Here is an 18,753-nt window from a genome sequence, read left to right as displayed (position 1 = left end):
ATGCCTAACTGTGATGAAGTTTATCACATTTTATGTCAAATGGGCCACACGCATATAAATAATTTTGCTTTATATACCGCATGCTTCAGGAGTTATGACCAAAATTTAAAGTGCCTTACACATCTGTGTGTTTGTGTTTGTGTGCGCATGTGCTCCTGTAAGTCACCACGGTGTTCCTCTCCAAACATCTGTGCTTTCCCTTCTGTAGTGCGCTTGTGTTTACAAAAATTAAAGGCAATCTGCCTCAAATTGCCTTCTACCTCACTGTGATCATGACAATTATCCCTCTATCTTTCCTTATTATTATTTACCTCATTCTTTAGAAAATGAATAAAGAACACACAAACTATGTAGGACAGGGAAGGGATCTGTATATGCTGTGTGGCTGTGGTGCATATCATGGCACCACTCCTTTAATTCCTCTCACTGTTGTATGATAATGTGAAAGTCATATACTGCACATCTTTGACTGTCAGAATTAACCTGTGCTCTGCATGTGTTAACACTACATCCTGTTTACATAGACTCACAGAGACAGTCAGAGCCACAGTGTTATTAATGAAGCTAGTCTTTAATGTCCATATGGACTAATCTCCTTCATCCCATCTGTCAGCTCACACTGGTGCAGGTCACTCTGTGTGTGTGTGTGTGTGTGTGTGTGTGTGTGTGTGTGTGTGTGTGTGTGTGTGTGTGTGTGTGTGTGCCTTCATGTGTGCCTGCACGTGCATGTCCTCCTTTGTGTGTACATGAGTGCACACATGAATGTTTCCAACTTTCCTGCCCATCACCTCTCCTAGTTCTGTAGAAGCCTTTGGATGTAGTCCAACATGTTGAAAGGCAACAAATGGTCCACTTTGGAGACAGAGCATGAACTACATTGAGAAAGAAGGGATTCATCTGCACTGATATTCATGGAGCACACAGATGAAGTCACTCCACTCAAAAGGCTTTATCTTGTAGTGATTCAATATTGCTATTAAATTTACGTTAGTATCAAAAAGGGAAGGGGCAGACCACTGGATGCTAACTGGCATTTGTATATATGGTTGCCAAATGACACTGTCTATATCTATGTAGATGTCAGATATAATGTAAGATACTGTATGATACTAAGTGGACAATGGTAACAATACCAAAAGTAGACGTGTTTTTGAGTAGGCAGTGTGGGTGTTAGACAAACCACGGGTGCCAGGGTCTCTCTCCTGCAGCCTGGATGTTGTGCCAGGGCTTTAGTACACTGAGCCAATTCACCCAGATGGCTAATCTGTTACAAAGATGACCATTCACAAAACACCAGCTTTGAGCAGAACTGGTTGGATTTAATTTCTGTCTCCCATCTTCTGTCCGTCCATTTGGCAGCTTGTCTATCGATTCCCTACATCTGTGTTTAACTCACAGTGCTCTGTGTATCTGCCCCGCCCCCTTCAGCATGTGTTTTCTGTTCGCAACAGGACTGCTCAGTTTGCTTCCTGTTTTTTTTTTTTTTTTTTTTTTTTTTTTTTTTAAACTTCATCTCTTGGAGGTTGGTCCATTTTAACTGGCTTGCCTTTCCTGTCAATCACTGTTAGCTGTGGACGTGGTTGGAGGAGCTTCAGAAGGAGCTGCTGGATGATGTGTATGCAGAGTCGGTGGAAGCGGTGCAGGACCTGATCAAGCGTTTCGGGCAGCAACAGCAAACCACCCTGCAGGCGACTGTAAATGTCATCAAGGAGGGAGAGGACCTCATACAACAGCTCAGGTGACAGTTATTGATAATACATGCTACACTAATGTAAGCATATGTTAATATATAATATACTCTTGCAGTCGTGCAGTACATCAACACATACAAACAGTTTTATCCAGAATAGTTTAGAGCAGGGGTCTGCAACCTTTGCCATTAAAAGAGCCATTTTTGACCAAAAATAATTTGAAAAAATCTGTGTGGAGCCGCAAAACATGTTTGAGCCTTATAATCAAGGTAAATAGCCTATTAAGTCTAAATTAGCATATACTTATGGTCTAAATAAGCATTTGTTAATATGTTTTACCACAAGGTGGACACTGTGCAGGGCACTAATAATTATCTGGTGCTTAAATTTTGCAGAGCTGGCAGTGAGAGCAAACAAATCTGTCCACGCACTACTACATTCTTTTGTATTATTTTATTCAATTTACTTTTTGGATTTGGCATCCATAGATAACCAGCCACTGCTATCGAGGTTCGGCAACATTTGGATTCATAGAATGAATTTCCATAGACTTCTTTTCTCAAAGGCTCAAGGAGCCACTGGACAGGGGCTAAAGAGCCACATGTGGCTCCGGAGCCACAGGTTGCCTACCCCTGGTTTGGAGTGACGACATTACAACATCATTCCTGTATAACTCACAATAACAACTTCCTACATACCAAACTAAGGAATGCAAAGCCCAAGGCCTGATTTGACATTTTTATCTGTGATCATTAGACAATCATGTGGTAGTGGGAGAAAGGAACAGAAATACTAAGGCTAAAGAGAAAGATAGAAGGGATTTTCCTCAACAAACTCAGTAAACTGAGCAAAGGAGAGATGAAATTATTCAAAAGAACGTTTAGTTTTCTTTGACTTTCTCAGGGATGTTACCACAATAACTTGGAGCCACATCCCTGACCATAAATACCCTCTCAATCCCCTGCGTTTGACCTCTCTCCGCAGAGACTCGGCCATCTCGAGCAACAAGACTCCTCACAACAGCTCCATGGCCCACATCGAGAGCGTGCTGCAGCAGCTGGACGAGGCCCAGGGCCAGATGGAGGAGCTGTTCCAAGAAAGGAAGATCAAACTGGAGCTCTTCCTCCAGCTCCGCATCTTTGAGAGGGACGCCATTGATGTGAGTAGGCAGGAGATGGAGGCTTGATGCATGATGAATATTTATTTTTTGCTTTATCCTGCTATGTTTAGGCAAAAGTGTGAGCGAGCAGATGAAGTAGAGCAGTAGGAGATGGTGTTTGAGGGCGGCACAGGATCGAGAGAGCAAGAAGGGGGTGATAGTGTAAGGAGCATATGGACTTGCATGTACAATATCTGAGGGGAGAGAGTTTGCAAAAGAGCTTCACTAATGAGCTTGAAAAACATCAGAGGTGGACCACAATTTATAAACTTACATATTGAAAGAAGGTGGTAGATGAAAGGCAGAAATGGAGGTGTAAAGCAGAGCGCAAAGGTGTTTATGGACATCAAGACGAAGAAGGGATGTGAAATCAAAAGTGCAGAAAATGTTACAAGTTGATTAAAAGGGAACAGCAGATATAAATGTTCAATATGAAACCTTTTATTTTTAATTACTGGCTTTTTTCCCCTTCAATGCAAAAAGATCAGCTACATTTGGCAAGGGACACACGGGAAAACCAAAATGACTGTGACTCTGAGCTGATGGACTGTTACACAGTAAAAGTGAGGTTCAGTCCTGCAGTGAGGATTCCTGCTGGTTCAAAGCTTGGTTGAATTCACAGCGATACTCTCACATGTGCTACATTAAAAAAGTATTTAGTTCCACTTGACGCATCTCATCCACTGACTCATTCCAATTTGGTTTCCCCTTCCCCAACCGGCAATCGGCGGCATTGTATCCGCTAATTCCTAAACACCCCACTGTGAGAGCGAATGCTTTTCTCAGCTGGTGCTCAAAAATGATAACTGCTCTTTTAAAATATGTTTTATTATGTTACTCGTGATGTTTATCACAGCTGTCAAATCAGATTTGTTAAAACATACTATGTTGACAGATGAATTACGCTCAGTTACTTTGGAAGAAAAGGCTTACAGCAAAGATATAGGTTTTTATTCATGAGGATAGTGTAAGTAAAAAAAATGGAAAGTAGGTGTCTGTGTATAAAATAGTTTTAATCACATTACTAGTGTGATGTAAGTACAGCTTATTAAGCCTCACCAGGGGCATTGCTGTAGGGACAGCAGTGTCTGTGTGTCAGCATATCTTCTCAATGGATAATCACCTGCATGTTTATGATATAGATTCAATGATGAAGTTATATATTTTGGGCGGGGCAACACAGTGGTTTGACTTCCAGGTGTGAGAAAGAATAGTATCAGTAACATTGTTAACACTGCGCTACATTACAGAGAAATACAAAACCGTACTAATGAACCTTCATCAATATAGGCCTATATTTTATCTACAAGTGCATGTCACACACAGAGCGAGCTGCCTGTTAATGACGCTGTCTGCAAAGCAGTAATGATTGTGTTAAGTGGCTAATGGGCATGTAGCTACTTACATGTTTCAGATGATACGTCATGTTTTTAGTTGACGAATGAAGGGTTTACTTATCACCTTGGGTTCGTCCTTCAACTTCTCAAAATGATCCCACACTTTGGATTTCCTGCCTGACATGTTATTAACTAGCCTGTGTAATAACCGCAGGTACCAGCCCTGTAAATCTGAGGCCATACACATGCTGTGCCTTTAACCGCATGGAAAATGTAAGGTCGGGCACTGGGCACTACTCTTGTGCCTTTTTTGTGCCAGCTTTCAAGAGCACGGCGACAGGTTGCGTCTGAGGTTCGTAAGCAACCTTAACAAGCATTGTATAGCCTATTTCCCAGAAATCCTGAGTGCAGAGCTGATCATCTTCCAGGTGCTGTTTATAAGTGTGTAGGCCTATCGTCCTTGGGACAGATGTAAAGCTCTGGGTAGCCCTGCACTAAAGCGATCAACTTTTCCTTATTTATCAGACTGAATATTTACAGAAGAAGGGAAGGATATCTGTTGGCTGTGATTGGTTTGTAATGTGACTCCTGTTTGACTGCTGAGCGTGGTCTCTTCCTGTGTCTGTCCTTTCAAATTAAATTCCCACATGGTCCAGTCACATAGGTTAAGATTTATATTGTTTCACCGTTTTTTTGTTTTTTTTTCTGCGGCTAAGCGACCAGTGAAATCTTGCTGACTAATGGCCTTCTGGTTGACTAACGTTTGGTCGACTGTTAGGGGGCAGCCCCAAATTCTAATGAGTTAAGTGATCCCCTGACTTTTCCACTAAGACCACCGTGATGTTCACATTTGTGGTTTTGAGTGAAATGTCTCAACAAGTACAGGCTGGATTGCCATGAAATTTGTTAGACATTTACAATTGTTGTCTCTTTGACGACCCCTTGACTGTTAACATTAGTTTTGCCCAATACTTTGTTTTATACAGTAATTGCAAAACAAATGACATCCACATCAGGCTCAGCTGTAGTTTTTGTTTAGTTCCAATTAGCAAATGTTAGCATGCTAACTCACTAAACAAGATGTGCTAACATGTAGCATTTGGAGCAACATTTGGTTTAACTGCTTTAGTACAGCCTCACAGAGCTGTTTGCATGGCTTTAGTCTCTTTTAATGATGTGTTTTTAAATGCACAAAATCGAAGTCAGAACTTTAAGTTAAATGTTGTAATTCGTGTCAAACCTGATTGTACGGAAGTAATTTTAGGCTAAGCTCCTTTTGTTTGTGTTCATGATTAGATGATTATGTAATAATTGTTATGTTTCTATTTTTTACCTACAGCATTGTCTTAACCTTTCGTGCTTGTAAGCTGGATTTTCTAGACACAAAAAAAAACTATTATCTGCACACTGTGCACGATGTGGAAGTATGTGGTGTTTTATTACATGTCTGTTCATGAGTTAATTCTCCTCCACTGTGCGCTGATAGAAGTTCTGCAGTTGGTTTCGAGCCTTTTATGACTGTATTGTAAAGTCCAAGAGAACAGATAAGTCTCGCATTAGCTCTGCATGTCAAGTCAGGGAATGGTGGTGAATCTGCTAATCTCTCATGTTGAGCACTGAAGCACGCCCACACATACACACACATAGACAAAGGATTAATATGACACAGTGCTAGAGCATGAAGATGGGTGGAGGAGAGGTTGTCTCCCTCCACTCCCAACCCCAAAACACACACACACACACACACACACACACACACTGTGACACTCCCTCCTGGCTTGACTGGGGGTGTGTGAGTTCGAGGTGAGAGCATGGGTTGAGGTGAGACATACACTTGTCTCACAGTGCTTTCTTGTCTGATGATAAGCTCTGTATCAGTGCACACCACAGAGAAGGAAAAAAAAACGTGGTCAAAGAGGAGAATTATCTCCTCTGTTAGTTAGTTTCCACAGTGTTAGTAGCTGAGGGAGATGGTCTTTTTGCACACAGAGGGCATTTTACTCAACTGTAAGAGGAGAGGAGAGCAGAGTGCAAATGAGTGCTTGGTAAGTTTCTACTTTTTTGCAAGAGTGGTTAGAGGGGGTATTTTATTATTCTGTTATAAAAGTGTTTGATAAGATTGCTCTGTATGGTAGCCAAGAAAGCCATGTGTCTATACAGAGGAGGTTTTACAGAAGGGGAATTTGTATCCAAATACCTGGAGTACCCTGTCATAAGTCAAGCATGCTTTTCTACATGAACAGAGAATCTTTACTGCAGAAGAGGTTTACCCTCCTTTTCATATAAACATGTTAAATTATAGAAAATCTTAAAAGCCAAATAGCCTCTTGTTCCTTATTCATTTTGTCTTTGAGGAAAACCCACTGTAGTCGCACACACTGGGACTTTTTCTGTGCTGGCACCAACGAGAGGATCCAAAAGAAATATTGTCCATGGTAAAACTGCAGCTTAGTGACAGCTGGTGTTTGGAGGTAAACTTGAGAGTAAACACTGGTAGCTATTTGGTTCCCTGTGACTCAGACTCCGTTGTCCGTATCATGAGAATTAGAGTGAAGCACAGTTTATCCTACTCAAAGAAACCAAGTGGAAGAGAGAAATTATAAGAGACAGCAAACAAAGACTTACTGAGATTTTGTTTTGTTAGCGACAGTATAAATGGACTCATTGTTTCTAATTGCTAAAGTGTTATTACTGAGAACAGTTTTCATTGTATACTTAAAACAGAATTTTCTGTTTGCATTTGATATGTCCTGACTTTTAGGAGCAGTTGGCAGCTACTCCCTGGTTTTCTGTAAATGTTGTGTATGACAAATAGCATACTCATGCAGTCAGCCTGCAGTAAATTGTTGTTACTGAGATGCAGCACCGTCCTTTGCCAGGTTTTACATTTTATATACTGTCGTGGTGCAATGAATCAAACCTCTGTCTGTTGCACCTCTGGAGTTCTAACATACATCAACAGGACTGTATGAGTTCTCTAGCTGGGTGAAGAACCTGAGAGATAGAGGACATTAAAAATAGCATGGCCTGAGAGGATCATGTTCTTATAAAGGTATTCAGTTTCATGTTAAGAATCTTTTTACCCACCAACTGTGTTTCTATCTGACAGTAGCCAAGTTTACAGACATGCAAACATATCACTGTTTCTTTTCTGTCCCACAGACTCACTGGACTTTAATTTTCTTAGTCTATTCACTTAATTTTCTCCATTGCTGGAGGTCTTTTAAGACACAAGATAGCAGTGTCTGAACTGAAGAGGACAGCTGCCAAAGCATCTCATTTTCATTTATACACACAGATCAAATTGTGAGCTGTTGTGAGCTACTGCATGACATATTCCCATTACTGTACTTAATAACTCTCACAGACGTCCAGTTGTCAGGGCATGGTAACTCCACACATTTCGGATTGACACATTTTTGACATTAGTTTATAAGGTTACAGAACAGCTGAATGTAGAAGAGATACTAGGTTCAAACTGTTTAAAGCTTTTGCACATGTCACCAGAGTAGCTGAGAGCTTGAATGTTGAAATTTAATCAGTTTTGTCTTTCGTGATTCATGTCATGGCTAAAGAATGGTAAATGTCAATCTTGAAATCTGAAATCAAGATATAATCCCACACCACTCCAGGCCCCAAATATAAAGCCAGTGGTCAGTTTATAGCAACACATAAGAGTCCAGTCCTAAATAAAGCATCAGGAAAGGCTCGCATGATAGGTTCGGTAAAATCATCTTCTCCATGCCATTTTTTCCTTGAGTACAATATATGCCATAAAATTTGCTGCTTTTAACTGTTTCAGTTTTTACCAGAAATACAGTTTTCACTCACAAATGTACTCTGATCGTATCTACTTAATATAATTTCTCCTTCAGTCTCAGTGTTGCTTTCAATAAAACTCAATATTTCCTGCAGATGTTACGTAGTAAATGCCTCGCAGGTAAGGGAGTCCTCAATAGCGCACAGCAGCGACAGCATTTATTACGCAAATCAGGAAAGACGGGTTATTAAATTCATGGGAAAACTAGAATAAAATATGCGTACACAAAAGGGGGAAACTGCAATTAAAACCTGTTTCTAGTAAGATTCTCTCTTTAGGTACAGTAAATGAAGCATCAGCCACTATTTGACAATTTGTGGTAACTCCATAAAGATGCAGAAGAAAAACATTGACAGACAGAGCTGGATGGTGCCAGGATTAAGGTGCCCCTGGTATCATGATTCAGTCTGTGTGGGTAGTCAGAGACAAGCACTGACATCTCAGTACATCTGCTTTACCAGCCATGCATCACCAGTGTAATATGTTATCCGTTATTATGGCAGTCAGCTTAGTGTGCTGGGTTACAGCGATTAAACTGTCTGACTTGGTGTTTAAAAATTCTCTTAATCATAAAATGATATGGTAGAAAATAATGAAATGGCTTTTACTGGGCTTTACAACCGAGTTTGTGGTGATGAATAATTTTTTTACGCATCTTGATGTCTCAGCAGTGTAATATTTGCACCATGAAACCTTTTCCTGGGTTTGAATTTGGTCAGGGACTTTGTTACACATTATTTTATACTGTCTTTGTCTCCCTCCATTTTTCCTCTTGACTGCAAATGAAGTCAAAAATGCAAGCAAAATCATTTTTAACTAGAATAGTCTTTTTTTTTTCTTATTTTGTTTATCGTTTCTCAGTCATTTTTGTGGAAGTTTTTTTTTTCCACAAGTGAGTTTACCCCTCTTCCTGTCTCACTCCCTCCCCAGATCATCTCAGACCTGGAGTCATGGAACGAGGAACTGTCCCAGCAGATGAGTGACTTTGACACAGAAGACCTGACGCTGGCGGAGCAGAGGCTACAGCATCATGCAGACAAAGCGCTTACTATGAACAACCTCACCTTTGACGTCATCCACCAGGGACAAGAGCTGCTGCAGTATGTCACAGAGGTCCAGGCATCTGGTGAGTGAGGAAATAAAAACAGTAAACAACAGTATTTTATTTTTTCAAGCGTAGATTAAATGCACCACTGACATGCAGTATGTAGGTACAATACTCACATATGGTAATGTAAATGATGGTAAAGGAACAGAGGTGTAGCCAAAATGGGATGTGCACATGCTTAAGATTGTCGGCCCAATGTGAGAAAGTTTAAGAGACTATGATTCTAGTTGAGGTTTTACAAAATCTTACTCTACAGTCTGCCAGCTACACCGCCACTGCTCGCTGCATGACTATTTTAATGGTAGCAGAGCTCTCCTCTGAAGCTTGCTGAAAATTATTTACCCATGCTAGCCTTACAGCTAGCATCACAATTGGCAAACAGTGCTGCTGAAGACTGCAGCCCTAAAATTTGAGTACATTGTGACGATGCTAAATTTGTAATAAGAGATTTGTGCTGAAATGACTTTCAGACACTGTTTATTTAGCTTTTACAAGATCAGTATTTCACAGTCTGCATGGCGTTTTATTAATAAAAATGTAAACTGTCTATGAATAGTTTTGTATTAAAGATGATGTATAAGAATTGTTTGATCTATAAAATGTCAGAAAATTGTGAAATGTGTCCATCCCAGTTTCTCAAAGTCCGAGGTGATGTCTTAAAATGTCTTGTTTTGTCAGTCCAAAACCCAAAGACATTCATTTTGATATGGTCTAAAAATAAATAACAGGACAAGTAGAAAATCTCCATATTTGAGAGGCTGAAAACAGCATTTTCTGCCATATTTGCATGAAAAATTATTTTGACAAGTAGTTGGTTATTAAATAATTATCAGTTATTTTTTCTGTCGATCAACTTATCTATTGATGGACAAATTGTTTCGGCTCTAAATTCCACATAGAGTACGTTGATTTAGTAGAGTTGTGTACAGAACTGTTATACGCCTCTCACTACCTACACAGTAGAGCCGCTGCACCTTTATATCGAAAGGGGTCAGTTGAGGTGGTACTGGCATCTGATCAGGATGCCTACTGGGCGCCTACCATTAGAGGTGTTCCGGGCACGTCCCACTGGCACGAGGCCCCAGGGCAGACCCAGAACATGCTGGAGGGATTACATATCTCCTCTGGCCTGGGAACGCCTCAGGGTCCCCCAGGAGGAGCTGGAATGCGTTGCTGCGGAGAGGGACGTCTGGGATGCTTTGCTCGGCCCGCTGCCCCTGCGACCTAACTTTGGATAAGTGCTTTAAAATGGACTGATTGATGGATGGACTAACAGGAACTGAAAATTGAGTGAATAACAAGGAAGAAAAACAGACATGAAAAAGATATATTGTTATTAGTTACTAGGGGTGTAACGATACATCGATCCACATCGATACATCAATTCATTGATTAACGATCTGATTATATCGATGCAAAATGAAAACATCGATCCATATCGTCATCTTAAAGATACACATTTATTTTGAAATTCACATAGCACGTCTGTGTCACCATTTCTGGGCAAGCGCGCCTCCGCTCAAACAACAAACAGAGCTCAGAAATAAAATGGTCAAATCATATTCTAGTTGTTTTTGTGAGTTGATGTAAATGATTGTGTTAGATGTGCATATGATATCGCGTCATATCGATCACAGGCTCCTGAATCGAATCGAATCAAAATCGTATCGTGACAGACTTTGTTATATCGGCAAACATCGTATCGTCATCCAAACAAATCGATATAATATCGTAGCGTGATGAAGCTGGTGATTTACACCCCTATTAGTAACATAATAAAATGTCTTTTCCAGGTGTGGAGCTGTTATGCGACAGAGACGTGGACATGGCCACACGGGTCCAGGACCTGCTGGAGTTTCTCCACGAAAAGCAGCAGGAGTTGGACCTGGCAGCAGAGCAGCACAGGAGACACCTGGAGCAGTGCGTCCAATTAAGGCATCTGCAGGCTGAAGTCAAACAGGTATGTACTTGAAGAAGAAAAGGACAAAAGAGCATAACAAGGATAGGCAGTGTCACAGCAGTGATTTTAAAGTTCACAGTAGGTGCAACTTTGAAAGTAAAAGACAAGTTGTGAAAGAGCAAGGCTTTTCACTTACACAGGATAATCATCTGAAACATATTCTTATAGCTTATTTTATTTACAATAAACATGTTGTATGTAGTGTAAGATACTGGTGTGAAAGTAGAGCTCATACATGCTCTCATATATGAATGCTCACATGTGCTATACTTCAGAAATAAGCACACCTAGGGCTATTCTGTAATGCTGAGGTCAAACTGACATGTGAAAATTCATTCTGACAATTTATTGCCACAGTGTACCGTGATGTTTCAGCAGAGCGTGTTGAAGTGCTAAAAGGCTACACTATGCCCTGTCTGTACATGACCATGGGTAGATGACTCATCCTGTGTCAACAATCTGTCTCCCTCCTCTTTCTCTTTCTCTTGCTCGCTGCATTTCTATCCGTCTGAGTATCTTTGTGACTTTGGGGAGCAGTCTGAGCGATACAGTTTGGTTGGATCTTCATCCGCAGTTTTATGAGACACTGAGATAAAAGGAAATGTTGGGGCGAAAGAGGATAAATGGGCCAGAGAGAATCAGACTTGTTGGGAGGGAAAGAGAATTTCTTAGTTTATTGTTGTGTCAGTGAAGTGCATGTCAATGAGTAATTCTCTCCCAAATATTCACTTAGTAGCCGAATAAAATCACAGCAAGAAATTTGTGAGTTTGCAATGTAGCCTGGTGATGTTTGAAAGCAAAACAAAAACAAACATAGAGCCAATTTTCATAACTAGGCCCGTTATCATGCTGATGCAGCCGAATAACAACGGGCTTTATGTTTCGACTCACGCTGGAATTAATGAAAAATGGAACAAAAGTGGTGGCAGATAGGAAATTGAGACTAAAACAAACCAAAATGATACCCAGAGAGAACTGCAGCAAAACACTTCAGAAGATGCCCTGCCATTGTATTGAACAAACAGATCTGACAGTATGATGATAGTGTGATGCCAGTATGATGATGGTGTTATTTTTACTCATCTACCCACAGAGAGGCAGTGCTATATATGTAGCTATGGACTGTTACAGAAATCTATGCATGTGTGTGCAGCTAATAGGGATGTGAAAATCAGAATCTTAAACTGTGGCTTCTGGTTTTTAAGATACTTTTAAACCACTTCAAGCAAATATCATAAACTAATTTTTTTTTTTTTTTTTATTAACACGATTTTAAAATAAAATACGACTGCCTCTGTCTTACCCTCACTTAAAAATCTTGGCTGTAATGCCCCCTGCACTGCATTCTGGAAAATTTCTGAAACCCTGTTGGACTAAAATTAGACACAGCCATAATCTGGTAATTGTAGCCTGTATATTTCTGCTGCTCATTTATATAGCAGTCGTTTAGTCCTGGCTACTACTGTGCTCCAGTTGAGTTAGTGTGTTTTCCTTTTTTTTGGCTTCAAATGCCCCAAACTCAGAGGTTGTTACTTGTTATAACTGCTTTCTGCATGTCATTATGAAATGGCACAGTTTAAGAATAGGGATTATGGTTAGAGCAACAAAGATAAAAGGACTCTTAAGTACAGTAAGGTGATGATGAAATACTGGAATATATTATGTAAATCTAAAGGGATGCCATGCCATGCTAATGAATCATACATGTCCTCATTATGTCTGACACTGCAGCTGTTTGTTCATGCATTAAATCATGTGTTCATACAGCTCCTCTGATATTCGGCAGCCAACACCCATACGTGTCCCGCCTCGGGACATCGCAAATGCAATGGAAACATAGGCTGCGTTGAAGTTGCTGAAAAACAGGAGTCAGAGTTGTGTTGCATCATCACTTTTATAGCCAAGCTTCAGTTGCAGTTCTGCCCATCACCCACACAGCAGGTGTGCATGCTGAGTCAGACAGAGAGAGAGGTGACAGACTGTATTTAACATGCTCTTTGGCGAGAACTAGGCCAACAAAAATATGAGCAAATGGGATTTTGTGTGCATCCAGGAGCGTGCGTTCGAGGCAGGGTGTGTGGCAGTTAAAGAGATTACGCACAAAGGGGAGAAAGGACGAAGTAAAAGATGGAGTTGGTAGGTGGGGAAATGTGTGCAAGATAAAATTTGGGGAGAGTCAAAGGATTGAAACAGCAACAGGGTTAGGATGCAGGGGAATGAGGAAGTGTCAGGGTTAGGAAAGCAATGGAAAATATATATTTAAGAAGAAACGTAAAGGAGAAAAGTTGACACATGGAGAGAAAATGCTGTAGAGCTGCTGGAAACAGGAGAAAGAAAATATGAACAAAGACTAGAAAATTAAGAAATGTGAAGAACAGCTGACACCTTGGTTTGATTTTTTTTTTTTAAATATCTTTTCACAGCGTAGGTAGCACAAATATGTTAAAAAATGAAAAGTGAATAATAACAAAACTCGTTGTGTATCTATGCTGTGTGTTATTTTAGGTGCTGGGCTGGATCCGTAATGGCGAGTCCATGCTGAACGCCGGTCTGATCACAGCCAGTTCGTTACAAGAAGCCGAACAGCTGCAGAAGGAGCATGAACAATTCCAACATGCAATCGAGGTAAAATAAAATGCGTATTTAATATTCCTCTTCTTGCTCTAGAAGCAACATGTTGATGTCCATGTGCTTTGTACTTTTAACTGCATCTTTCTTTGCCCTCCAACCTTTCTTCATATCCTCTTATTCCCTTTCATCATGTTTGTCTTGGTTCACCTCTGCATGCGTGATTCTGCATCTCCATTTTCCCTCATCCTTTACCACTTCTGCATCTCCCCTGCTCCTCTGCCCTTCATCCTTCAACATTTTGCCTTTCTAAAACTCATCTCAGGTTCATATGCGTCTCCGCCACCTCCCCTACTCAAAACTAGTCACACATGAAATAGAATTATCAATAACTAATATCTCTACCTCTGTCTTTCTTCTGTCTCTGCTTACCTTTCTTCTTTTTACTACTGATTATGCAGGGTGCCTTTCCTTTGAACTCTATCGAGCCTGGCTCATTTTAATGCAGGCCTGTACCTGACCTACTTCTACTGAGCTCGCACACACAGACACACACACACACACACACACAGATGCACACGCAGAAGAAAGCTATGTTTATGATTATTGCTTATGTGAGACTTGAATTTTAACACGCATGCCATAACTGTAGTCCCTGCAACCCGCAATGGGCCCCCTGTGGTGAGAAAAGAGCAAGTGATATGGGAATGTCCTCCTTGATAGTACCCAGCAGGTCCAGCAGACATTACCAAAGGTAGCAGGAAGCCCTTCATCCTTCCTTGATCTCTTTCTGTTTTCCTACCCTCTACTGCTCAGAGTCCAGCAAGGTGCAAAAAGCCTTATTCTCAGGCTAACCGCTATGCCAGAAAAATCACCAGATACTGTCCTTCTTCACCTCCCTATCTCATTTCCTCTCCAGAATGCTCACCCCAGGACAATCTTTATGACACAGCCACTACTTTTATTTATTTAGCCTTTCCTCTGCTGCTCCCCAGTTCTCCACTCTCCACCAAACTGCCCCACAGGGTCCAACAGGGAGCTGGGGCTGTATTTTCAAAGCAGTCATTGTGATACAGATATTCATGTAACTCTTGAATTTCATTGTTTTTTCTCTCTTTATCTCGCTCTTATCCCCCATGCAGAAAACCCATCAGAGTGCGCTGCAGGTACAGCAGAAGGCAGAGGCCTTACTCCAGGCAAACCACTATGACATGGATATGATCAGAGACTGTGCAGAAAAGGTACTGCTTTCTTACAAGCGTATACATCTCTGAGGGAAAACATCAATAATAATGTAGATAGTGTCGTTGCCTTTTTTAAAGCTCCAGGTGGTAAACTGATTTGTTTTGTTTGACTTGAAGGTGGCAGACCACTGGCAGCAGCTGATGCTGAAGATGGAGGACCGACTTAAGCTGGTTAATGCTTCTGTGGCCTTCTACAAGACCTCTGAACAGGTATTTGTGTGTTTGTGTGTGGGAGTGGGTGCCATCAGCGCAAACAGGTGTTAGATAATCCTGAGCAGCAGTGAGTGAACCAAAATGAAAGACAGGGATAATGTGAATTGCACTCTCCTCTGTGAACATTAATAGACCTGGAAAGCCAGAGTATGATTAAAACAGTGTCCTCAAGGATGTGCAGTTTCACAGGTCACATGAAAGTCTAGAGCAGGAGAAGGTCAGTGTGACATTGTACAGTAAATGTATGTACTGTTCATCTATGTATCAGGTGTGCAGTGTGTTAGAAAGCCTGGAGCAGGAGTATAAAAGAGAAGAAGACTGGTGTGGCGGTGCTGATAAACTGGGCCCCAACAGCGAGTCGGACCACGTCACCCCCATGATCAGCAAACATCTGGAGCAGAAAGAGGCCTTCCTCAAGGTGAGAAAGGAGAAGTTGTTTTATTTATATTTGATAAAAGACACGTCAAATCCCTTTTTTTGTGTGAGTCGAAGCTTATCAAAATCAGTAGGATGTTATCAACCCTGTACGTGACACCTGTTCCCATTCTGCACACTTACAGGCCTGCACATTAGCCAGACGTAACGCTGATGTCTTCTTGAAGTACCTGCACAGGAACAGCGTCAACATGCCCGGCATGTTGTCCCACGTCAAAGCTCCAGAGACTCAGGTTAAGAGTAAGTATGGCTCAATAATCACTTTTATCTTTTCTGCATCTTCTCATTAGAAAGATGCTTATCAAGTTGTTAATAGCTTTTTTAACTTCTTTCTATCCAAAGTTTCTTAATTTATTCACAAAATTCCAAAACAGGTGTTCACAATGTTCCTGTATTATGCTGACGCACAGCGATAAACATCTTGAATGAATGTATCTTTTATGCTTGTGTTGTTTCATCAGATATTTTGAATGAGTTGCTGCAGAGGGAGAACAGAGTGCTCCACTTCTGGACCATGAGGAAGCGGAGGCTGGACCAGTGCCAGCAATATGTAGTGTTCGAACGCAGCGCCAAACAGGTGCGTGCTCATGATTGTGTGTATCTACTGTACTGTGTTTTTATGTGTGTACTCGCAAAAGGCAGAATTTGGAGATAAGGCTGAACAGATTGGTATATTGTGTGTCATTTAATTCAGACAAAGTAAGTAGAAATAATCCCCCCCCAGTTAGGTGACTGACTCCTGTTTGAACTGGAATTAAGTCAGCAAGTTGATTTGTCTCAATTAGCACACAGCTGCAACTTCCATCTTGATTCTTTTCTCTTTTTAAGTCAAGCAGTCTGTGTTTTTCTTAGTAATGATACATTTCAAATTTACTGGAAATGATGTAAGCTGGCAGACATTTGCAACAATGACAGTCTTAAAGACAGCTATCATTATGTGGCCCAGTAACTTTAAACACTACGTTTGTTACGGAGCTTTGCCAAACATAAGTCTCCAACCACTCGTTTTTACCCTTCAGGCAGCACTGAACGTTTCAACCCTTGGCATTTTTATTGTGAAGTTTGTTGTTTGTTTTAGAAGAAGAATAAATCTGAGGTAGGATGATAGGTCAAGTCACAGGAACACTCGATATCTCTCAGTCAAACAAGTCTCAGATCAGACATTGTTTAGAGATAAAAGGACCGCTGAGATGGACAGTTTGGATATCACTGTTTTCCGTAGCAGCCAACATCTTGTCACACTACACCGACTGAGCTGACATCTGGAGTGTTTTATTTAAACATGACTTTGACTGCTGGAAACTCTTTATTCTCAAGAAGCCGAAGCAAGTTAAAATCTGCGCCACTTGAGCTCTTAACTCTGTCCTTGTGGACCAGGGCTGTTTAAATATGGACGCTTTGCTCCCTCTTGTGGTGTTTGGAAAGCACAGCACAGGCACACAGCAATGTGTTTCGCCAATAAAATTAGATGACATCATAGATGTTTCTAGGACATGGCTATTCTAGGGCGGTCCAGGTTTTATCCCCAGGGCACAAATGCTCTCTGGTCTCACAGTTTGACTGGACCAGTTCTGCCACTGCTGGTCAGGGTCCGCAGGCCCAGTTATTAAGAACACAGACATGAATACGGATAGAAACTAAGTAGGACCTTTGGAAACTGAATGCTAGGAATGTATGAATCAGTTCTATTTTTAATTGGTGGTAAAAGATTGCTAAAGGTCTCACTCCTTTATCATATTGTTTCCAAAATTATGGATGCCACCTTTCCTAGTCCTGAAATACCATGAATGTGATCAGGGGACATTAAGGGATTCTTAAAGGTAAACTGTACAGTGGAAAATGCCATGCATATCAAACCCTGATCAGTTCAAATTTAAACAAATGTCCTGCTAGATAGGAGAGCATAAAGTGGGTGATGGTGAGTAAGTATACAAACTATTGATTGGCTGTAAATTTATTGTAGTTATAAGAGTCTCACGTTTACCAGCCTGTACCAGGTCTTCAGGTTTGGATAGTTAATAGAGACTGTGTCATATTGTGTAACAAAAATCCCTGCAGTGTAAATGAACTCACTTGTGATTGGTCGTGTCCTCAGGCCCTGGAGTGGATCCATGACACTGGGGAGTTTTACCTGTCCACACACACATCCACCGGCTCCAGCATTCACCACACACAGGAGCTGCTAAAAGAGCATGAGGACTTCCAGATCACAGCAAAGGTATGTGTGAGCGCATTTATGTTCATCTGTTGACTTATTTCTGTGTAAAAGAAGGTGGAAAAGATAGAGACTGTATGTGTGTGTTTGTCTGCCTGTTGCTTCGCTCGTTGTGTTGTGTTGTGTTGTGTTGTGTGTGTTTGCACTCTCCTGTGAGGCCCATTCCCAGGGCAGTGTATTGTCCCTTTTCCTCATTGCTGTGTCACTGTTATTGTGTTAGAGAACAAGCTATTGTGTCCACCAAGCAACACAGTGATTCCTAACTCTCTCTCTGCCTCTCTCTGTCTCTCTCTCTTATGTACCTTTCCTCCACCGACGCTGGCTCTCTGCGGCCACCTCTCTTTTCTCTCTATCCCCTCCCTAAATGTCTCTCTATTGACAGCAAACCAAAGAGCGGGTAAAGCTGTTGATCCAGCTGGCGGATGGGTTTTGTGACAAGGGCCACGCCCATGCCCTGGAGATAAAGAAATGGGTGTCCTCGGTGGACAAGCGCTACAGGGACTTCTCTCTCCGCATGGACAAATATCGAACCTGCCTGGAAACAGCGCTCGGCATTTCTTCCGACTCCAACAAGGCTGTGAGTGCACACCATTAACAAAAATCACAGAAAAATACAGATATTCTTCCCGATGCGTTATGACAAACTATTTATTTGTTTTATCCTAAAACCTTGAGTTGATGCTTAGTAATGAAAGACCATAGAGAGATACAGCCGTTGACACACTCCAGGTTATTTTAATAAGGATACAACCTTGGCCTCTAGCCTTTCTAGTGTGAGATTAAAACTAAATCATGTTTTATGTGATTAATTTAATCATACAAACAACCTCTGGCTTTGGTTTTTATCATACTTTCAAGGGTATGAGCTTGCAGCAAGTGGTGAGATGTAGATAGATGCTCCTGTCTCTATTTAAACTCCATCTCCCAGCGGTTCATTTTAATGAACTGGTGCTAAGAGAAAGCAAATATGTCACACAGTGGTGTGTTGACGAGTGAATGACCA

General features: G+C 41.2%; 1 protein-coding gene across 3 annotated transcripts in view; it reads left to right on the top strand.

Moving 5' to 3' along the window:
* Nucleotides 1-18,753, top strand: part of triob (trio Rho guanine nucleotide exchange factor b) — a 123,620-nt gene that overhangs the window by 68,543 nt on the left and 36,324 nt on the right. For all 3 annotated transcript variants that reach the window (XM_050046123.1, XM_050046124.1, XM_050046125.1), the window contains 12 exons: nt 1,569-1,738; nt 2,676-2,850; nt 8,938-9,133; nt 10,909-11,075; nt 13,581-13,700; nt 14,786-14,884; nt 15,005-15,097; nt 15,369-15,518; nt 15,661-15,775; nt 15,997-16,112; nt 17,631-17,753; nt 18,133-18,327. In XM_050046123.1, coding sequence (XP_049902080.1) covers nt 1,569-1,738; nt 2,676-2,850; nt 8,938-9,133; nt 10,909-11,075; nt 13,581-13,700; nt 14,786-14,884; nt 15,005-15,097; nt 15,369-15,518; nt 15,661-15,775; nt 15,997-16,112; nt 17,631-17,753; nt 18,133-18,327 — 1,719 coding nt within the window. The remainder of the gene's footprint in view (nt 1-1,568; nt 1,739-2,675; nt 2,851-8,937; nt 9,134-10,908; nt 11,076-13,580; nt 13,701-14,785; nt 14,885-15,004; nt 15,098-15,368; nt 15,519-15,660; nt 15,776-15,996; nt 16,113-17,630; nt 17,754-18,132; nt 18,328-18,753) is intronic.

This window comes from Epinephelus moara, chromosome 6 (genome assembly GCF_006386435.1).
Source record: "Epinephelus moara isolate mb chromosome 6, YSFRI_EMoa_1.0, whole genome shotgun sequence".
Lineage (NCBI taxonomy): Eukaryota > Metazoa > Chordata > Actinopteri > Perciformes > Serranidae > Epinephelus > Epinephelus moara.
This window is presented reverse-complemented; position numbering and strand designations above follow the sequence as displayed.